The sequence below is a fragment of the Perca fluviatilis genome, chromosome 16, assembly GCF_010015445.1.
Source record: "Perca fluviatilis chromosome 16, GENO_Pfluv_1.0, whole genome shotgun sequence".
In the NCBI taxonomy this organism is placed as follows: Eukaryota; Metazoa; Chordata; class Actinopteri; order Perciformes; family Percidae; genus Perca; species Perca fluviatilis.
Genome location: NC_053127.1, coordinates 14,428,819 through 14,452,911, shown reverse-complemented (window position 1 = coordinate 14,452,911; position 24,093 = coordinate 14,428,819). Strand labels below are relative to the sequence as shown.

Here is a 24,093-nt window from a genome sequence, read left to right as displayed (position 1 = left end):
AGTCTACACCTGTTCCTCTTTCTCGGGTGTCTCAGCTACTCCCACAGCTTAGCCTGCTGTTCAATCTTATTTTCCATCTGTTTCCGTCACACACCTGGTACACGGCGGTGCAATGGAGTGCCATTTTAAAGTTTCGATCTGGGGTATTATATGTCAATTTTTGCCATTTACTGAAGTGAAATGGCTCAGCACAATAGTGAGTCAGCCTAGTACTTCACCTCCTGGAAGCTTTTATATTTGATGATCTGTGCATTCAGTTTTGTGTACTGTTACTGTGACACAAAGGAAGTGTTTTGTTTTAACACTTTAGCAGCAGAAAAAAAATAAGTGGTTTGTTTAGAATAAATAGAAGAAGACCTGGGTACGTGATATGAGCTATGTAACCTCCCTGGCAGGACAGACAAAGAGGAGAGTGCCACCTACAGAAACTAAAGCGTAATCAGCAGTCAATAGGACAGAGTACCACCCACACGTTTGTATTTAGAAACCTAGTCTTGCATTGCCAGACCTTCCTCCACGGCGCTGCGGAGAAGGGTCTGACGAGTCCACACAGCATTCCGGGATGGGAAAAATGTGTCCCGGTTTATTGGCATGTCTTTAAACCAATTCCAATCAATGTGTACGTTCAAAGGTTGTTTTAGCCGTGCAACAGAAAACTCAGATTGGACAGCTAGCTGTCTGGATTTACCCTGCAGAGATCTGAGGAGCAGTTAACCATAGTCCTCATAAATCCACCGGAGTTTAAAGTGGCAACACAAAGAAAGCGGAAGGTATCAGACATCCGGCCGAAATTAAAGCCATCTGGCGGAATTTCCGGCGACACCCGAACAATCCCGGAAGTGGAACGTCGTGGATATAGACTACAATAAACCAAAATCAAGGATCTTGTACCTTACTACTTTAAAGCACATGTTTAATAATGTATATCATGGGACCAAATGTGTGATGATGTGATGAGACTGCAGAGACTAATCTGGTCTGATTTTGATACATTTTGTTGCTGTGTTAAATAATTCCTCTGACTGGTCTAATTGGGTCACTATACGTTATCATAACTAAGCAGCCAAGCAGGTTGTTTGTCAGAGCATTCAAAGTATTCAAAAAACTCCTGGGGCTGCCACGCATGGTCTCCAATGTCAAAACAATTTTGTAAATAACCAATCTCATTATTTCATGCCCACAGGCCCTGCAATGTAGCCTCGTACTAAATAGTCAATAATCTCTTTTGGGTGATGAAAAAAATGTATAAAAGATTACACTGGGCTTCTTCGCTTTGGATTACCAAAGTTAAAACTGGATATATATCAGGAACGCTTAGGTGTTTAAGGTATAAACAAATAAACGGACCTTTTCATATTCTTACTTTACATATTTGATTTAACTATTGTTGTCTAAATACTCTGGCACTGACTGTATCCTCCTTAAAGCCAGATTTTGCAAATCCCACTACTGCTTATTCTCCAAACAATACTGCAAATTACAATTTTAAATATTTGCACAGAAATGTACACGCAAATACAATCTGATCCTGATTTTACTCACTACACAAGAACACATACTAATCCCACTGTACTGTTTGTGTTTTCCCTTCCAGAGACATCAAACCTGACAACATACTACTGGATGAAAATGGTAAGCACAGTAAGATTTGCACTCGGAGAGTGCAGACCTCCGCCAAGGCACGCCCTATCTTACAATGTTAATGCAGTGTGAATTTTCCCAGTCGGAAGCAAATGTTTACCAATTATTCTGACACCACATGAATGCAGCACAAATGCCCTATACAGTATGTCATAATTTGTGTATCTGCCCCATGATTACACTCCATAATGTAATGGGTTCTTCCTTGGCCCATGCTACACCCTTCCACCAAGTTTCAAGTAAATCTGGCCAGTAGTTTGTCTGTAATACTGCTGACAGACAAACAGACAAACAAACTAAAACTTGACCTCCTTGGCTGAGGTCACATTTGAGTGACTCACATGGTGACCTGACTTGACTTAGCGTCCCAAATTCAAGACTGAACAGCTTCTGACTCAGGAGTTTACCAAACCTCCAACCTCTGGGATCACTTCTTATCAAAACGAGTTGCAGTGCTCAGAGGCAGGTTTCACAGTCTTTGCTTAGATAGGCCTTGCAGCATAAAGAAGGAAAACACCTCACCAAAAACCTTATTTTCACAAATGCAACATAGAGATGAAGTCCCCATTGTCAGTCTTTGTTGGCTAAAGCACTGTGACATTTACATGGTACATCTTTTTCTCTGAAATATGGGATGAAATAAGACGGAATGATGTCATATAAGTGCGTAGAACAGGCTAATATTAATGATGGCTCTTTGTCTGCTGTGAGAGAAAATCCCATTCTGAATGATTGATTAAGTCTCATCATAGGCTTTAGTGTCAGTTTCAGAGAAATACACACACACACACACACACACTATGACAAAAAAGACAGATAGAGCAGTGTGTGTGTGTGTGTGTATGTGTGTGTGTGTGTGTGTGTGTGTGTGTATGTACACATGTCAGAGGGAGGGGTACAATTCAATCAAATCAAGGCGGCATAAAGAGAGACCGTTAATTCCTTCATCAATATGTTAATCAAGAGGAATATTAAAGTACTTCATGTTATGATCCATCCTCGAGAAACACATCCTAGACATAGACGAGAAGATACAGTATGCATGTGTATACCCACAAGTATGTATAAAACTCTTTCTATGGCTCGGAGTGAGGACCTCCACACACAACTTGACCTGTTAATTAAAAGGAGTTGTTGATTGCCTGGCAACCTCACAGAGACGAAAAGTCACTGCGCCTGGCTAAGAAATAGTCCCCCCCCCCCCACCCATAAAACCACAATTCCGTCAGTTTTTGCACAATACATAACATGTGAATTAGTGAGCTTTAGGTGCTGGTAGGCAGATTTTGTTACCTTTGGACAGAGCGAGAGTCGTGACAATCTTTTCACCTTACAAGAAAGCGAATAACCGTATTTCATAACTATTCCCATAACTACATACTCTACTAAGAACAAAAAGTTCTTACATAGCATCACCTTTACATGCCTGATAATCTATTGGGTTATGAATAAAAAAACACTCTGGGCTGTCTCAGTTATATCGCAAGAAGGTACTGTACCGGCACCAGGAAGCTGACTCCACACATCAAAATATCGCACATCAAGTATAACACTACCAATAGCTCTGTTATACCCACTCTGCCAAGGTCAAAAAGAGAAGTGTGTATGGCTCTTCTATCAGCTATAGCTCAGCTATCTTGTCTTCTTCTCCACACACCAAAATCCAGCCAGAATCAGTTGCCAACAAACGCATCTCAAGAAATTGAAACACCCCAAGGGCTTCTCGCTTTACGACTGGACAGCCTAAACCTTCTCTCACGTCAAAAGGTAGCAATTCCCCCTTTGAGTCACTCAACAGATGGTTTAACAGTGATTCAGCAATTTACATTTCAGTCATTGTCTCCCACAGTTTATGTACTCAAATTGCCGAACATGAGAATCATGTCATGAACTCACACCTGGTTCAAGTGATGGAGATGACAGATTATAACAGTCAGTAATACAGTCCGATTGTGTCCCAAACCCTCAATCAACTGTTCATCTGCTGTAAACAGTCAGGACCCTTTGCAAAAGATTATCTGAGAAATTAAGTTATTTGTTTATTTGCTATACATGTTGCACATTGAACTAGGAGGATATGCCACACCACCTGAACAACACCAGTATCCTCATGGCACTAGCATTTAGAATGAAAGACACTTTGTCCTCAGACTCAAGAGATTTGAGTATAATATGAGCATAATGGAAATGATCACAAATCTATATTTGCAGGCACAGACAAGAGAGACTCGGTTATGTTGCAAACTTTCCTGAAAATGTTGGAACATGATCATTGTTGTGTAGTAATATTATTTATGAGCTGATGAAATTGTAATGTATATACAACACTGTGACATTTAGGTCCATGAATAATTAACTGTCTAAATAACTATACTTTCACTCAGATTCAGTTGGAACAAAGCACTTTAGACCTAACCATGAAAAACAGCCCGAGACCAAAAGTGTTCAGAATCTTTTGGCCATATAAGTGTACACACATACTGTACAAAGGCACACAACCACACAAGTCCTCAGATCTTGGAGGGCACTGGGCAGCTGCTCAATGGATATATGGGATGGCAGCCCTGCTGTCACTACATACTGGAAGCAGACAGAGAGCGCGAGAGAGAGAGAGAGAAAGAGAGAGAGAGAGATGGAAGATGGAGCAAGACAAACAGGGAGCCGCAAGGATACGACAAGAAAGAGGAAAGTGATGAGCAAACATTTCTGGAAAGAAAGATTTGTCAAAGGAAGAAAAAAAACTGTTAAGACAAAGAGAGGAGATATGCGAAGATGAGAGACCGAGGGAGATGAAAGAGAAAGGCAGCTTTGTCAGCCTCATCCTGATTCCCACGGGACAACAGGCGTTCACCTGTGCTTTCGCTCTCTCTGTGTATGAGTGTGTGTCCTTTCAAACTCAATAAGCACTTCCCTGCTCCCCATGCATTCTACCCACACTCTGTTTTCCTGTGCAGTTTATTTCTGCACGCAAATCTAAAACAATGGGGGGCAGGCTGTTTGCTTCTGCACACCACGTCAATTCTGCAAGCTGGAATCGACCCGTTCCTCATGTGTTTCCCTGGGAGCTGCTTCATAGAGAGAAAAAATATTTACTCACGCACATGCAATGTCGCTTTGGTACATGACATAGCACCAGGATGCTTAGAGAAGCTCCAAGAGGGCTGTTGTCTAGGTTGTCAACTGTGAGCACGTACGCAGGCTTCAAAAGCAGACTCTACATTAAGTTCTCTCCTCCTAAAGAATACAAAGAAGCCACATGAACACCGCTGGGACTTTAAAGAAAAGAACAGTATATGAGCTTTCTTAATTAGAAATACCAGGTAAAGTTTTCAGGAACAAAATCAGTACATTCATATTGGAAATTCATAAAACTGGCTATTTGAGTCATGTTACATGAAGCTCTATGTGTAACAGTGTATGTTACGTAGTTGTCATCAGTGGAGGGGGTGTTTTAAGGTAGCGCTATAAATTTATTAAAAATAGAAGAAACATGCTGCATGCAGCAGCGTGACATAACCTAGGGATCAAACCCCGACAGTTGTGGAGGTAATCCCAGTAAAAGACATTAGATAACTAAGCCACCAGGACACCTGCTTATATAAACCTGCCGGCATAGCCAGCACACAGTTCAACACTCACAGGCAGGGAACAGTTTGACTGGAGACAAACAGGGGTTAAACTCATATACTGACTAGATATTAGAGCAAGATTTTTTTTTTATTATTATTTAAGGGAATGCTACTGGCCTAGTTAGAAATAGTGCATAGCGGCTTAAAATCCAAAGGAAAAAATGCAACAAAGAACTGTAATTAAGGATTAAAAACAATAACATTAAAAGCATAGTTAATTCAGTCATATCCAGGCCACCTCCAGCATAACATGTCAATGTGCTAGACCGTAACAGAAACAGGGCATGAAAACAATTACTTTGTTGAGAAAAAAAAAAAAAAAAGGAAAAAGTAATTTCAAGCTAGCCTTAGATTTAATATATTACGTCACAGAGGCTGATTAGCTTCCTCTATGTGTCTGCAACAGGCAGACCTCTGCTAGTCACTTTACAGCAGAAGATGGTACTTTAAAATAAAAGCCCTCTGCCAGAAATAAGTTCACTTCTTTCTCTCCCTGGAATCCACTTTTGATTCACTGACAATGGGCCCCACCAGTCAGGAAATACTGTCTATTACATCCATCCAATGTACCCAGCAAGTAGCCTATTCCACAGACGAAGCTCAGTTACCTAAAAGCAATACACTGTACATTTTCCATAATGCAGATTTGAAAACTATGTCATAGCTCATCTCTTAATATCTATCCTCCTAATGCAATTTCTCTCTGACTATGCCATAGGGCTGGGCGATATGGACAAAATCAAATATCACAATATTTTTGACCAAATACCTCGATATCGATAACGCAACAATATTGTAGTGTTGACTATTGGTGCATTCACAAAATATTTACACAATGAGATAAATAATCACCAGTAATGTGGATATAATGACTAAGTGGGGTAAAGGCAAATCATAGAACAGTTACAGTTTGGTCAGTTCAGAAAAGTACATTTACTGTAATGCAGCCTTTAAAACCAGTAAAAGACAACACTTATGTCATATTACGATATGACGATATGACGATATCTAGTCTCATATCACGACATCAATATATTGCCAAGCTCTACTATGCCATGTTTGTGTCCGGTTAGTTTTACCACCATATTAATGTTAATATTGAAACAAGAACAATAAATTATACAAGAGTAAACCTATGAGTCTAAAAGCCTCGGTTATTGGTCACCGGAGGCTGTAAGACTCCACACGTACCTGGAACAAAGAGGTTAGGACTGATTTTAGAATGACACTTAAAACTTTCAACATATTTTGCTACTAGATACTTTTGGCGAAGCAGCCCAACATTTTTATTATGGTTGTCCATTTCTCCTCGCTGGCTACTGTGTAAAACTCCCGTCCTAAATCAGTCTTCTGCTAAACTAAGAAAGATGAAAACATAAAAAGGGATAAAAGGGAGATACGTATGGGACAGACACAGTAGACATCATTACGAAAACATGAAAGAAGCTCTACTCTTGCCCAAGCTCCACTTAAAAGTCTGACGTTTCGGTCCTGCTGCACCTTTGTCACAATCATCAGACTGCATTAACATTTGTCCTTTTCTATCTGCAAAGCACCACCCCATCTGCCCTCTGTGCATCACTACACAGCTACACTCACACACCCCAGCTTTAAATACAGCATGTACGCATAAGTCTACCGATAAAAGGACATAGAGGGGGTGAAGTATGAGCATAAAGAAGAAAAAAAGGGGGGTTATAGAGGAACAAAAAATGAAAACCTAATACTGAAGAGGTCATATGAAATAAAAAAGGTACACAGAAAGAAAAGGTGTGATGATGGAGATTGATTGAGGGAGGAGGGAATGAAAGGGGGGAAAAAGACAAGAAGAGATTTATGTGCAGTTCTCTTATCTCTAAAGCTCAGGGTCTTCGTGTAAATAAACACTATAGCTGGCCAGCTTGTGTCTGCATTATATCCACACAGTTATTCATTTGTGTGTGACAAAATATTCTGTCATAAAAAAAAGAAAAGTGCAACAGTATGGCTATGCAGATTTTGTGCGTGGACTTACTGTATGTGTTTGTGGGGTTATTTGGGGACATCCATTCATCCGAACATTCACTCTGCGGCAAAAACTCCGTGGCTCTGTCTCACTCAGTATGACACACACACACACACACACACACACACACACACACAAGATTCAGCTCATTAGTGTGTGTGCATGTCAGACTCTGGGCCATCTTGCAGCACAGTGAGACATAGGTCAATGATTTGACTTTGAAAATCACTGAGGTTGCCGCTTAAACACTCTGGACATTCTTTTAGCTCAGTCGCAATATAATTTATTCCATCAATAAAGCTGCATTTGATGCCTTTTAATGATATCAATGTTAAGAACATTATGATTCTTATGTTATGTTGCGTATTAGAATTCCTTTGATCCTCATTTTTTGCATATCTAACACTCACATTAAGCAGCATACTACGTGGGATATGTGTAAGCTGTGGTTACATTTAAAGATAATTCCAAAAGATAAAGCTTAAACGTTAAGAGGAAACACAGTTGATGCTCTGTGCTCTTATAGCTTAGTGTCACTTTAGGATTTAAAGGTTCACACAACTGAGCGTGCTCTCTGTCCCTTTGAAGTAAAATAACCTCTGTTCTACAGGGCACGTCCATCTAACAGACTTCAACATCGCAGCCATTGTAAAAGAAGACCTTAAAGCAACGTCCATTGCTGGGACCAAGCCGTACATGGGTAAGAAAACACATTCATCAACAATGCCTCACAAGGGAACTTTTAAAACTAGCAGAGTGATCTCATGAAGTGGCGCATGTATGACACGACAATTTGTATGCCATTATTGGCGTGTTGTCAAGACGCATACTGTTTTTGTAGTGTGTTTTTTCAGCGCCGTTTGGCCTCCGTTGACTTGCATTACCTTGCGATTGCGTTTAAATTGACGCCGTAGCGAGTAGTATGAAAGGGCGAAAATCTGCATAGGGAGGATGGTCAGGGTGGAGGATGGGTCAAACACAGGACTTTCACCCAGGAGAGCGCGATCGCGTCCCGCGTGTGACTTTGTGTCCCGCGTTTGATGTTTCCCTTCCACGTTTTTTGTTTTCCTAATCCCAACCAGTTCTTCTTTTCCTAATCCCAACCGTTTCTTCTTTTCCTAAACCGTAGCCTCGCGATAACAGGTAGGCTCACGATAACACATAAGCTCGCGATAACACATAGGCTCGCGATAACACATAGGCTCGCGATAACACTTAGGCTCGCGATAACACATAGGCTCGCGATAACACATAGGCTCGCGATAACACATAGGCTCGCGATAACACATAGGCTCGCGATAACACATAGGCTCGCGATAACACATAGGCTCGCGATAACACATAGGCTCGCGATAACACATAGGCTCGCGATAACACATAGGCTCACGATAACACGCCACGTGGCTTTAGAAAGTGCCACGTGGCGTGTATGTTTACTCTGTGACGTTGCAGACTTTCGTCCGCTGTATAGAGCGCAGACCTATACGTGGATAGCTCAAAATACATACAGATAACACGCCAAAGTGGCGTGTATGATAACGTGAAGTCATGATATCACGTTGAAACTAGGTACATCAAACAGAAGTTAAAGGAAACAGACTGAAACTATGATCTTTAATCTACAGAAATAATGGAATGTTATTTATATTATTAAACACAGAGCATGCTAATCCAAATTCCCAATGACACCGAAGGGATGTTAGAGACCAATTTTGGACGAAGAGGAAGCATCCTCCCTTTGCTGTTTAGAAGGCAGTTCGACTCTTCTCCATTTTAGTTGAGTCATCACTCGATGTGAGGAGACGAGGGCCAACCAAACAAACCAAACAAATGATGAACAATTAAGCATTACATCTTTTCTTGATCAATAAATGTTAGTACTTTGTTGTGAGGTACATAGTGAAGCATAGGGAGCTCAATGAATAATTTAAGTTCAGGAAGCATGTTAAGTTACAAATAGTTAGCATACATGTGGAGACATTCCCCCCACTTTTGTGTCTGAATAAAAAAGAAAACCTATTCTTCTTTGTTTGATTTTGTTGCGTGAGTCCAAAGCCTGGGAGTAGTGTTAACATTTGAAACCAGCCTTTGCCTTTAGAAACCAGCATGTATCGTTTTCAGCACCGCTGCAATCGCCCTCCTCATGACTCTACAGTAGTGATCAGGCCGGGGTGGATTCAGCTCCTGAGAGATCAGATAGGAGCTTAACTGGATTTCTGGGGAACATGAATGACGAGACAGCGCGTTTGTGTGTGTGCGTGCGCCTGTGTTTATCCTTAATAAAGTGTGTGCTCATAATGGAGACCGATCTTGTAACCATGTGTGATTTCAGGCGAATACTCTGTGGTGTAATAGATAATTCATGGGTACGCTGGAAAGAAGAAAATCTTGTCTATTTCACAGGCTTCAGTAGACAAACTACACTTTCTCCTCTTCAGCAAGAGAGCAGAGAAAACCTGCCATGACGGCGCGCGCGCGCGCGTGTGTGTGTGTGTGTGTGTGTGTGTGTGTGTACAGTATGTTTCTCACAGTCCAGATTTTGACAGTGTAATTCAGATAAAGAACAAAGAAGTGATGAGTGATGGAAATTCATCTTGACCATTTGAAAACAAGATTACAGCTGAACAACCTTTTCCCTAGAATAGATGATTCACTTCCGCAGGAGGGGGGGAAAAAAACCTAACTAACCGATTTAAGGGTGTTGAAAGCTCGTCCCCACCCAGAAAGCACGTTTATAACATTTTTGTTCATTACGGTACAAGTACATTGTGATGCAATATTGGCGCCAAATTAGATCCCAATAATGAATGCTTGCTTGTGGCTCTTCATGCCAGATGTTTTCTGTTCTATAACCAGAGTCATAACACTCTCTCTTCTGGCAGTTTCTGGCAGTTCAGAAGTTACAACAAATCTTACGTGTATAAGCAACCTTTACTGTACAGCATGTGCTGTTCCCTTTCAGACACGCAACTTGTTGCGTAAATGTGACTGCAATTTTACATGTTGGTCTCTTGTCTGAATAAGCATCCCAAGTAACTTCTTATATAAAAGTTGCGACTGCAGTCTGACTGGCTCAGACCTGGTAACATTTCTGTAACACTTCCAACATCCACAGTACTGCCTCGCCATTATTTCAGTTTTTACCCACGCCATTTGCTTTGATTAAGTGAGATGAGATGATGAGAAAATTCATAAGGGGATTCTCTGTGAGAAGAGGGAACGAGTGTCCCGTGCAGGGACGATGGTCATTAATTAAGGCTTTAAGTGCAAATTGGGTTTTATTTAAGATCCATCACAATTCAGCTCTTTCTGCAGCTGTCTATGTCTCCATAAAGTCGTTATGGAACATGTACGACCTATGTCTGAATTACATAAAAAAAGACATTACTTTAATAGCTAGATGAAGCAAGTTATGTTATGTATTCCATGTCTAAAAAGGGCTATCGTCAAAATAAACTGTCCCTGACTAAAATATCTCCAAAAAAATATCAAAATACACAAACACACAATTGATTTCTAACCTAGGAAAGATCCTTTGTCATCACACGCACCATACTTCCATTTAATTTTGTTGTACAACATTTTCTGTCCATCAGCTCCTGAGCTGTTCCAAACCTTCGAGGGGTTCCACCCTGGCTACTCCTTCTCGGTCGACTGGTGGTCGCTGGGCATCACAGCCTATGAGCTACTAAGAGGACAGGTAAGTTAAACACACACAAACACACACACACACACACACACACACACACACACACACACACACACAGACACAGTACCGTCACCATGTCGACTCACTTCAGTGTGGCCTGTCACAATTTTTTACTGCAGTAAATAATACATTTGACACTTACAAGAGTGTGCTAGAAGATTCCTGGCAGTGGGAAAGCAGAAATACAGCGAGTCCTCAGCCTTGACAAAACAAAAAGTGTGGGAGGGTGTGTGTGTTATAATTTCATTTTACATTTAAGCTGACCTTACTAAGGGCGATGTTTAAATGTTTTAGTCACGGTGTGAGGCGAATCGCAGCAGGTGAATGAGAAAATTTAATTTGAGTTATTTCAAGAGCCATATAATTGGAATTGATTTTTTTTAAATATTATTTATTTCATTTTATGCTGGTCCCATCTGACAAAGTTTAGCTCTGATGGAATGGTGACCATGGAAATAAACACAGAACATAATGCTTTCACTCAGCGTCTTAGAGCCGACGGCAGTCTGTTCGTTGTGGACTCGGCTCAGACTGCAGCTGCAGGTTTTTCTCTCATATTTCAGGGTGATGATTACACAAACTACAGTAACCTCTGTCCACACTGACAAGGAGCCAGAACACCTGAAACTGATCTGGACCGGTCATTAGGTGTTCCTGAAATCAAGTCCTCCATTTAGACATCTCAGTGCTCTCCCTTTCACCGTTCTCCATTAAACTATTGGCAGTTATTTTACCAAATAACTTTCCGATTACCGATAGAATACGTTCCGTCCTCTTTCTGACCTCAAAGCTACATTTTACCTGCTCCATTTACCTCAGGTCTTCTCTCTAAACTCAAAGCTGTGTCCTGTGATTTGAACTGCCACTTATTCAGAAGAGAATTGCTGGGCACACACTTACACACCCAGAAATTACATAGTGACTTAGACGTTTTTGAAAGTCTGTATAATCTGCATCATCTACAGAACATAACACCTCTCCAAAAACGTTTTTCACCCCTCTCTCTGCACACATTCTCCCAGAGAATTCATTTTCACTTCATCCCAAGGAACTTTCTTTGACACCTTTCTCTCGACTGCCACATTTCAACACCTATAAAGCGAAAATCAGTCTCAGGGCGTTAAAAACCGTCCTGTTGGATGTGCAGAATTATTTAGGTGATGAAAATGGAGAGCTAGCTCACTTTTATCCGGCTCCAGGCACCTTTCGATCCCTTCTCAGCCTTGACTGCATCTTATCTCTCTCCAACCACATCTTCCTTCATTCATGCTCCGCTCAGACCATGTCACTGCTCTCTCTCTAACCGGGCTCCCATGCTGGGCCTGACCACCGGTTGATCAAAAGGAACTCAGCATCTCTTCCGAACAGCAAATCAATCACTGTCACTTAGTTTCTCCACCTCCAGCCTTGTTTTTGTTTTATCAACCCCAGAGATAGGGAACACAGAGATGGTACATTTCAAAAAGAATGCAAATATATTGTAATACATGAGCCAATCTTTACCTTTTGACATCTGAACATCTGATTCTAAAAGAATATATTACAGGGGTTCTGGCACCTTATGTGTGACCTGTATGGAGGGGGGGGAGGGGGCATCTGCAGAATTAGAATATAACTGATATCATGAATCTAAAAGAGACTGTAATAAAATGAAGAATATCCAAGCATCCAGCTGGTCTGCATGTTGCTTCTATTTCTCTTTTATTTGTAATATTTCTCTTCACTCTGAACCATCTGACAAAGTCAAAATGCCATAAAAAAAAGTGTGTGCATTTGCTCTTTTACAAACTAACACTGTGGGAGACACAGGCCAAGGGGAAGGATTGTCCCAACTCCAACCAGCCTGATCTAGCTTGAGCCTGTGTGTCTTGTTACCTTGTCATCATCCAACTCGAGTGAAAGGAGTCTCTCTGTCCCAGACGAAGACCAGAAGGCGGAGACGGACTAGTGTGAAGAACTCTCAACAGGCTTTTCTTTGTTTTCTGACCCACAGAAAGCCCTGTCATACTGAAAGGCAGAGAGTTGCAGTTGTGTTTTCAGAATAGTCCCCTTATTCTCTGTTTCCTTCTATAATCTCTTCTCATCAGTGCAGGAAATGGGTTCACAGAAGGTGAGAACAAGGAGGAGAGGATGAGAGTGTAGAGAGAGCCAAGTGCAGAACAAACTTTGAGACACATACTTTATCAAAGAAAGTCCTCCAGGCAGTGCATGACTATGAATACAAGTTGTCTGTAACAGATTGTCTCCTCTCCTCTTTCAGAGACCATATGTAATGAGATCCAGTACACCGGCTAATGAGATCCTTCAGACCTTCCACAAGGTCCATCCCAGCTACCCAGCAGCCTGGTCTCTGGAGATGAAGTCTCTACTCAGAAAGGTAAATGAGTGGCACATATGTATAATGCATAGTATACTGCGGAGCTAGGTGTACAGGGTATGCATTTATCTCACCTGTAAACATGATACTAGAAACTCCCTCACCACTACTCTGTTAAAAAACAAACCAAAAGACTGTAAACACGTCTGCCTTTTCGTGCCGTTGTTAATATGTTTTCCCCATGTTAACTAACAATGGCAAATGCTGAATGTTTCTTCTATGCCACTATTCCATAATGAACGCGGCATCTTCGGTGTACAGTAGTCTATATCCACAACGTTCCACTTCTGGGATTGCTCCGTTGCCGCCGGATTTCACTCTTTTCGGCCCAATGTCCGTTACCTTCCGCTTTCTTTGTGTTGGAATTTTAAACTCCAGTGGATTTATGAGGACTATGGTTAATTGCTCCTCAGATGCCGGGTGCAGGGTGAATTCGAGACAGCTGGCTAGACTATCTGTCCAATCTGAGTTTTCTGTTGCACGACTAAAACAACTTTTGAACGTACACACGTTCCACCGAAGCAAGTTCCTTCCCGAGGCTATTTTGCAGCGGCACCGTGGCTCTCCCCGGTGCTTAGTGCCGCCCAAGACAATTGTAATTGGTTTAAAGAAATGCCAATAAACCAGAGCACGTTTTTCTCCCATCCCGGAATGCTGTGTGGACTAGCCAGACCCTCCTCCGCAGCGCTGCCAGGATGGTCTGGCAAAGCGAGACTAAGGTGTACAGTGATATGTGCATTGCGTCTGAGAATCAGGACCTGCAGTACTGTAACTGCTGTGAACTTGTAGTGTATGCCAAACCTCTCTCAAATGGGGTGGGTCCGAGTGTCACAAGGTACAACAAATGGTTCTTTAAATTAGGTCCACCACACCTCTAGAATCCACTGTGGTCATTTATTTAAACCTGCACTTGTCAACTTCTTACATTGAGGATGCCTGTTGGCAAAACTCCAATACTACAGAGTGATAGGACCAGTAAACTGTAAACATGACCAATTTGACTGGTGTGGTCTTGTCATAAAGACTTAACAGACAAGAGGGGAAGAAATTTTATGTTAAGTGTAGCTTTTCTGGGTGGCCCCGTTGCTACTTTGTAGGAGATCTTGCTCCTTGGTCTGAATTCATCATTTCTTGTGGGAAGACTATTATCCATACCTGACACCAGCACTTAATTTGGGAACACAAGGTGCATGTACAGAATCTTAATTAATTAATTAATTAATTATCTTTCATTGTTGCAGCCCTACTTTGTATACTAGCAGTTTATTTGCACATGCAAGTCTTGCAGCGTGCAGGGTGGGTTTAGAATTCCAATCATCAATCAAAATTCAAAAACAGGAATTGCTGGTGAAGAACGGTGACTCACAGCATTGAAGTGCATAGTACTTACTGTAGGTAATAAATCTAAGGTACAGCACAAAGTCAACACAAGCTCACAAACACACAGGGCAGCACATACCTTGGCACTGGAAAAATACGACTATTTATGTCAATCCCTAATTACAATTGGGGAATTACAATCAATTTAATTGAATTAGCATATTCCTGGATCTTAACAGTCTACCCATAATTAGCTGTCAAAAGTCTATTCTTCTTGTTGCAATTAAGCCACTTGCGAAGCTAACAGATACATTGATGCTGTAGCATTTGGGTTTTGTCTTGGCAGCAATCCACTGCGGTTAAACTGTTGCATTGCTTCGTGCTCAGAATCCTCGTACTTCATTGGCATTCCAGTCGCATGTGTAAATGTGTGTGTATGTGGGAGTGAAAGGGAGAGTGTGCGCGTGTGTGTGTGTGCGTGTGTGTGTGTGAGCGAGAGAGAAAGATATGTAAAGAAAGTAAGAATGTAAGGGGGAAATTCCATGCTCAATATATTTTTTACCTTGATCCTTAACAACCCTTTGAATCTTCCTCATTACAATTTGCTTCATATGTAGCCTCTCTAATTTTTTTTCCCTTTTTCGGTCCCCTTCCACTCTATCCATTTTCTCCTGTCCTTTCCTCAATATCTTCCACCCTCTAACCCCTTTGTCCCTATATCCTCATTCACAGAGACACATCCTTAAGGGCAAACATGTGCTCTTGTCTCAGTGGGACTAAGCCTCCAACTTCTCAGCCATGCCTCCCCATGGACAATCGTTCTTATTTTAATCCGTTTGTCTCCCTCAGCTGTTGTGCATAGATGTCAAGCAGCGCATTTCCTGTCTAGCAGAGCTACAGGATCTGGACTACATGTCAGATGTCAACGTGGACGCTGTACTCAGCAAACAGATTCCTCCAGGCTTTATTCCTAATGTGAGTATCAGAAATAAACTGAGCGCTGCTTCAGTATGCTAAACAACTACATGCTCACATCTAAGTAGAAGAGAGTGTTTTTCTGACATGGGAATATACAGCATGGCCCAATGCTTTCAAAACGAGTCACAAAAAAATGAAAAAATACCATATGAGGAATATGCCATCTGTGGATGCCTTAATCCAAACTATACTCTCTCTCTTTAAGTATGATAGCATGATTTTGCACTTTTTTTAACATTTCAGAAGAAAATGCCATCCACTTCCTTCTACTGTTCTCTCATACCTATTCCCACACCAGTATTTCTCCCGAAGGGGACAGAGATGCAGGGGAACAAAAACATGTACCGGTAGCCAGAACTACCCACTCTTCACCTAATCCTTTCTAGTCGGGCTGTAGACAGCACCCCCTGCTGGGCTGAGCTGGATCTCCCACTGCGTGTTTAGACCATAGACTAATAATATACAGTCTATGGTTTAGACACCCAGACGCAGAGACAAAGACAAAGCAGCACAAGTGTATACATGCCTCAGAGAAAAGCTCCGCATGTCTACAGCTGGTCTCCGGATCATTAAAACAACTTAGGTGAAGACAGTGCTTGCATGTTATTCTATCAGTAGGCAAGAAGTGTAGCTGCTTGGCTGGCAAACTAATACGCTGTGCTTTCTCTGTCAGGTTTTAGCAGTAAGCTGCGCTGATTTACTGTGCCCAGTTCCAAAGCTGGTAACTGTGCAGGGTCCGACGGTGTGACACAACATCTAAATGAGAGCCTACAACAGTCAAGAGTACATTTTATTTGACTCAGTCTCATACAACTGCCATTAGAAAAAAAAAGACCAATAGCTGTCACTGGAGTACTGTAATCAAACTGCATCTAAAACTCCTTTGAAAATACTATAACCACGGAGCTAACCTGTTTTTATGTTTTAATGGGCACAGATATAGCTACACTAGTGACAGCTATAATTACGGCTTCAACTGAAGGTTGTACTTATAATCTGCTAATTATTTATGACTAATCCGATTGTTGATTAATTAAACTCCAATAACCGTGAAAAGTGCCAATCACAATTTCCTTAAGCCAAACCGATGCAATGATCAAGTAATACAAAACCTACCCTGTATTGTTTTAATGAAGCAGTAAGGTGACAATAACTGCCGGGCCTTAGTGCCAGTGCTGAATACATGCAGAATAATGACTGCTGCAAGTGAATGGATGACTAAATGACTTTATCTAATTCTAAGTCTGTTGCGACTGCAGAGCAGCAGGTATTCCCAGAGGCCAGGCTGGAACACCAGAGGAAAAACACAGAGGATCGATGGGGAATTGATAGTGTCTCTCTATCTAATTATAGGCCTATCCTCTGTCTTTAGTCCCTTATAGACTATTAACGTCCAAACAGGAAGGGAGAACTTAGCCCTTGTTTTGTATCCTAACTTCCCAGCATTCAGTCTGCTTTGTCTTTATTGGCTTGCTGCTGTTTGAGCCTTGATCTTTTCTGTAGAAGTGTGCATTGCATTATTATGTATTGTATCACATCCACATGGTACAATATTATATTGTATTTGATGTGTATTGTAACATATCAAATTTAACCTTATTTTGGGGGATTTTTTATTTTTTTCCCCCCCTCTTTATGTTTTGATCTACTATTGGCAAAGACACATTCTTAAGCATACTACCACTGTAAGACAAAAGGAAGCGATACACAGTTCATGAAAGCATTTGCTGTTGTCATAGGCAAAAGTTCTGTGGAGCACAATATTCAATGTTTGTATTTTCTGAAGCAATGACAAAGTTGGTTTGAAATAAATACATAATCAAAGAGAAAAGTGACACCTAAAGACCATCTTGCTTCAACAGAAATACACATTACTGTAACCTATAGTCCATACTGTCTCATTTACAAGTAATCTCAAGTACAGTGCAGAAACACCAGTCAGTAAAATCAAACCATTAGAATCACACAAACTGCTATAACTACATTACTATATTTGGCATTTAGGTTATGTCTCAAGAGTTTAAATATTAATACGATTCAATATTTGAACTCATGGATCTGTTCTTGGTTTGTTTGTTTTCAATGTGTGCCTGCTGCATGTGTCTGTGTCTCTATAGAGGCGGAGACTAAACTGTGATCCTACATTTGAGCTGGAGGAAATGATCCTGGAGTCCAAACCGCTTCACAAGAAGAAGAAAAGGCTTGCTAGAAAAACCAAGGACCAGGGATCTGATGGCTCCCCACAGGTAAGGCTTTCAACTAGAAACACTAAATATAGAAATACAGCTGAAAAAAGTTTGTTCCAAAATGAGACATCTACCACTTGAAAGCATTAGCAAAGAAATACTGTTCAAGAGACAGCGAAAAACTTTGTTTAGCCTATATAAGGTAATCTATCTATCTATCTATAAATTGCAGGAATGTCTGTCTGTGTGTGTGTGTGTGTGTGTGTGTGTGTGTGTGTGTGTGTGTGTGTGTGTGTGTGTGTGTGTGTGTAGCGCATATCTCTCTAACCACACACACACACACACACACACACACGGTCCGGTTCTGGTGGTTGATGAACACAGATATGTGTTGATTACCTCTCATAACGGGCAAGGTGGGTAATGCATTGCCATGAGTCCATGAGGCTAAGGTCTGATTACTCCACATTGTCATTGTGATATTTTGTGATTACATTCTGATTCTGTCAGGTAAATACAGAAGTACAATGTCTTCCTCTGATGTAGAAGTAGCCTACACTGTATGTCAGTAGTAGGCTATACAGTGGAGTTGCATATGAAGTGATTTGGGGTCCTTCTGTAAGTAATTTTGGAGTACAATTTGGTTTTGAAGAATTCTACATGCAGCAATACCACAGGCCAAGCAATCGGCCCGTTCCAAACAGGCACATTTTCAACGGGCACTGCACTAGTTAAATATAAATTTAAACTAAATTTTAGGTTGGTTTATCCTGTCCTCCGTGGATCACACATACCTCTGAAAGGTGTCTCTGCCTCTCAGTGCTCATCATTATTCTTTAAAGAAAGCTGACCGCTGGTTCCATTTGGCCCAGTTACAGCAGGTGATAAGTTGCTCCTTAGTTTGTCTTTTAAATGTGTCTGGAGTGCTATTAAGAATGTTGACGACCCATTTTAGAGCTTTGTCCTCCCTCACCTCTATCAGAATAAATGGGCCACCTGCATGATGTGTGTATGGGGAAGGCAACGAATGCAATCACTTCACTCTAGTCTTTTAGTCTTTCACTCCATCCACATAAATCAGTGGCTGTCCTCTGGGTGTTTATACAAAACAGAGAGGAAATCACTGAAAGGTTAATTTGATCACCCGGTCAAGTGAAACGTGGGAGGAACACATACACACACACACTCATAAACACTGTGCTAGTGAATGCGGTTAGGCAGCAGTTATTGCATTGTTTGGCCTAGTGCAGCATTGGGACCTGATCAGTGCTGTACTTTTTGTTTCAAGGATAACTGCAGCTTAAAAGACCTCAAGTCATTTGTGTTTACATTCCGAATAGGACCTACAGTACAGTGTTGAAAAGCTTGGAGGATACCCTAAAAACGTTGTGTGTGTCAAGAAATGTCGGGTTGACATGTTATTATGCAAGGGCTTCTTCTGGGGCTATATACAAAACCGGTATTCTAAAAAGAAACCTTTTAGTTGGCAGATTTTGTGGTTAATATTTTCTTTCAATATCTGATGTAGGGCTGAAACGAATCCTCGAATAACTCGAATAATTCAATTACAAAAAATCCTCGATGCAAAATGACTTGCCTCGAAGCTTCGTTAAATCAATGTTACCAACGTTGTATCGCTGACCGCACGTGTTTCTGCACGGAGCATTATTACTGTCGCACAGATGACTGCTGCTGGTGACCGTTCTCTTAATACATCCATGCTGGCGACACATGCCAGAGCGTAAATAGCGAGGGGCTAAGAGAAGAGACAGGCTGGAGAAAACGACAGAAAGTGTCCAAAGTTTGGAATCAGTTCAAACGTAATTAAAACTAAAACTCTGTACAGTATGTCTACTGCAAAATCAAACTAGCTTACCACGATAATAGCATGACGTCAGTGCTTTAGCATCTCAACAGAAAACATGGAGTCTAACTTAATCATCCATTCCATGAAGCGGACCCGACAAAAGTAAATCACAGTCGTATGGACGATGAAACTACACCAAACACAACAACTACCAAAATCAAAGACAAGAAAATACATAGTGGTGACCACGATCTGATCTAAAGAGCTGACGCGTTGACTATCCCTTTGGAAAAACAGCTGATTGTTGTGCATCTCTCTCTCTCTCTCTCTCTTGCTCTCTCTCTCTTTCTCTCTCTCTATACGGAGAAACAGCTGATCAACGACCTAATAGCATACGTGTAACAGCTGTGTGACATTATAATCAAATATATAAATGAAAATAGGTTGAGTATAACTAATATTTACATATAGGCCTACTGTATATACAGATCAGTATCAGGTTGAAACTTGTAGTTCTGAAAGTTAAGTTGCACAACTTAATGTAATGTTTGTGTATGTTTAATGTATGCCTTAGTTTGAGGTTGATATCATTTGGAAAAATGGAAAACTTCTATGCATATACTTTTGAACGTATTCTAATGGGACATGACTTTGTCACATAGTATTCAATAAATATGTTGCTATATGTGCCCCTAGAGGTCGAAGAACTAGTACAACGAGGTGTGTCATTATCTGTCCTGTATCCATGGTCATTCTCCACTGATAGGGCTTGGCTATACCAAAATCTTCAATAGGTAATTTTATATCTCAATAACAATATATATCACGATATAGCATGTTTTCTGGTAAATCTGAATTAATTAATGAAGAAAATTCGGCCACAATTTATTTTAACCAACATTTGGGTTCCAAATGGACCATTACACTTTATTCAACACCATTACTATGCAGAGAGAACCCAGTTCTGAACTGTGTGCACTATTGTATTCTGGGGTAATGGAGCTTAAAGGTTGGAGAAGTTTGTGACTGGAAAGTTGCCAGTTGGAGTCCATTTTGTTAATTGCACTGAACTAAGTGGTAATGTAAAGTGTGAGTGTGATGTAAAAACAAAACAGCAATATTCAAATGATATTCCCCTCAAAATATTTCACATCAGCTTTCCTCAAAAAAATGACTTAGTATGTGCTTGTTAATATCAATTTAGATGACGTAAATGTATATCATGATATCTCCATATATGATTCCACTGAAAGAGAATAAACTATCATATTGAATTATCGCCCAGGCCTATCCACTGATTCATATCAGTGTGTACGAGATACACTAAAAAGGTAGCATTACTATTCCTACATTGAACACCAGCCAGTTTCCCTGCCACAAGAGAGATTTTAGCAATGCACCTTTAAAACAGATGGCCAGGTCTGTTTATCAAAAGAAATGTATTTACAGTACAGGAGTCAATCGATTGGTACAATAGGGAAGTGCCACACTGAATTCCAGGCTTTTGTCCAATTTTTAATCTTTAGATTTTTTTTCCATTGAGACAGTAAAAGCTCAGAGAGATCCAGCAGTAACTAGAATAAGAATAGGTCATGGTTCCATTGTGTGATTTCACCAGTAATAGTGCAGTAAGGTGTGTTGGGTCATTTCCCACCTCAATAAAACTTGCCTTCACACTCAGTATGCACACACACGCATACAATTTATGTCATTTGCGACATCATTGAAACTTGCCTTCACACACACACACACACACACACACAATGTCATTACAAAGTCAATATGTTTGGACCCTCTCCCACTTTTTGCACATTAGAGCAGTTTATGGGACTGTTTTTTTAATAGAAGCGAAGCAATTTGTGTGGTCTAGGCTCTAGAGCACATACCTTGCCAGCTTGCAATGAGAAGTCAGCACTGGCCCAAAGTGCGCCATGTTTTATGAAAGCTGACAGCTGCTTGTGGAGACCTGCCTATGTGTATACATTAGTGATATCTCACTGTGCAGCCGGGCAATATTCGTTATCCCTTGGCCCATTCAGACAAAGAGAAAGTCTCCTATTCTAACGAAATAATGATAGTAGCCGTTCACAGGGAAACATTTGTTATGTTTATGGACACAGATGAAGTAATAGCGTATGGTCGGACTAAGGGAATCCAACATTAAGTCAATGAAATGGTTTTGTACTCTTGTGGCTTGCATTTCCTAATTGAATCACCTTAGTCATTGTGGTATCATATAGGCAATATTTGACTATACAGCTCGACTGAAACCAGGGTTAATAACATTCAGCTGTATTTGCTTGACAGATATTTCACATGAAAATGGAGAAAGCTTCGGATTGTTTCTCTGATCTTGTTGTTCTTTTCGTATCCCACTGTTTTGCTAAGACATTTGCTGCATTGGTATGCTTGATTGAATCACTGTTAACAACAGTGAATGACGCCCAGCTAATCAGCTAAATACCACCCCTTCGCTTTTAAGAGGGACCATGAACTCGATTATATTCTACTGTGTAAAATGCAATACTGAAACTTCTCACCTTTCTTTCTAAATTATTTGTTTAACATGCATATTATTAATTTCAAGTAGTCATATTTTGCAGTGTGTAGTCTGTCGTCAATCAGGGAGAATATTTGCTTTACTGTCTAAACATCAGTTTGGCAATTTGTAGGCAGTTTGTATTTGTGCAATGCTTTTTGAATCAGAGAGAAGAGGGAAAGTGAGTGTGAATGAGTGAAGTGAGTGAATGTGTGTGAATGTGCGTGTGTCTGTATGCATTTGTTTGAAAGAGAGAGGGGGTAGTCTGTGCAGCATTTCTGAAGCATAGCAGATCAACATAGAATAAAGTAAGCTAGTTCCCTAATGCCTGCCCCCCCATACAGTTCAGTACGCCTCTTTTTTTTTTCTCCCTGCCTTCCTGTCACCGCTACGCTCATAATGTAGCATATAATTAACTCAATGAAAATCACTGACAGTAATCCATTATTTTGCATGCACATTCAGCTTTTTATCAGGGATTCTTTAAATTATTGGGATATTAAATGAATGCATAACAGAGTGTTTAAACAAGACATAATCCTTACTTCACAGTGCATATTAGCAGTCACATTACAAACAAACGCTGGCCCCAGCTTCAGACAGAAATATAGTACGCCCAGATGAGGACGTTGAGAAATGTACTTTAAGGCTCTCGTCCAGCAGAGCACTCCCTGTTGGTTTGTCTCATTAAATGGAAAGTTTAATCTAGCAGATGAAGCAATTAGCTTCTGAACTGCCTTTTAAAAAAATAAAAAATAAATAAAGAGAGAGAGGAAGAGACTGAGAGAGTGAAACAAGCAGCAAATTGCCTTCAGTTAACTGTTCTCTCTGCAAGGCCATAGGGCTTTTTTCCTTCTTTCCTTCCTTCCTTCATTTTCTTCCTTATGCCCTTCCTTACTACAAAAAATGCCAGTAAATCACAGCAAAAGTACCTCAAAAGTTTAGCTTGCATGAGGGTTTTAATCTCTAGCTCCATTGCAAGCATTTCAGCAGTGCAGCTTGTGTTCAACCTCCTCCTGCAACTGTCATTGCTGTAAATAGCTCTAAAGTATTTTCCTAGTTATTTGACTCAAGTAAAAAAAAAAAAAAGAGTGACAAGAGACACCAGAGATCTGCTTTGTAAAATAACCGGTATACAGAGAAAGGTTATACAAAGGTGGTGGTTTTATTGTTAGGTTCTGTCATGCCTTTAGATCCAAGAATATGTCATTGTGACCACATCAGAGAGACACTACAACATACCTTGCGTCACATCGGTCATATCGCTCTCTTGTGTATCACATCTATCACTGATGTTTGACAAATTATATACAGTATTTCTCCTCTGTCTGCCTATTTGTTTCGTTGTCCTTTTCATTGTTGTCTGCGTCAGCCGCACACAAGCACACCCTGTCTCTGGCTGGATGTTTGGGGGTTCTGTGGCCACGTGAATTTGCCATTTTCCTCTGAGATACTGCTGGGAAAGGGTCTCTTGACCAGAAACCCACAGGAAAAGACACCGACTGTCACGGCACGCATGAAAAAGTATTACACAACGCATACTCTACACCACCTGTTCTTTTCTTTCACTTACGTACGTACACAGCTCCCTCTCCGCTCTATTTTCCTGCCCTAATTTAGTTGATGACTTTTGGTCTGCCAGTGGCTGCTTCCCCACTGTGACAGCACCTGTATAGAGCCTCTCTGCTGGGCTCATTGACTGTGTGACTGACTGCTCAGCTTTTTTTCCTGAAGAGGTATCCAGGAATTTGGAAGTTCTAAAGGGCCGCTCTGACGGGATGGATATGTAGGGAAGCAGCATGTAATCACACTTGTGTATCAGTTTTGCGTGTGATCTTTTTCTTGAGGATAACGAACCTTAAAAAGGTTGAGGAAATCCCCCCCCAAAGTGAAGACATTTTG

At 40.8% G+C, this 24,093-nt stretch overlaps 1 protein-coding gene across 2 annotated transcripts in view; it reads left to right on the top strand.

Moving 5' to 3' along the window:
• The window catches only part of stk32a (serine/threonine kinase 32A), a 66,782-nt gene that overhangs the window by 38,930 nt on the left and 3,759 nt on the right, over window positions 1–24,093 (top strand). For both annotated transcript variants that reach the window (XM_039778297.1, XM_039778298.1), the window contains 6 exons: window positions 1,595–1,632; window positions 7,886–7,975; window positions 10,872–10,975; window positions 13,245–13,361; window positions 15,531–15,656; window positions 17,777–17,905. In XM_039778297.1, coding sequence (XP_039634231.1) covers window positions 1,595–1,632; window positions 7,886–7,975; window positions 10,872–10,975; window positions 13,245–13,361; window positions 15,531–15,656; window positions 17,777–17,905 — 604 coding nt within the window. The remainder of the gene's footprint in view (window positions 1–1,594; window positions 1,633–7,885; window positions 7,976–10,871; window positions 10,976–13,244; window positions 13,362–15,530; window positions 15,657–17,776; window positions 17,906–24,093) is intronic.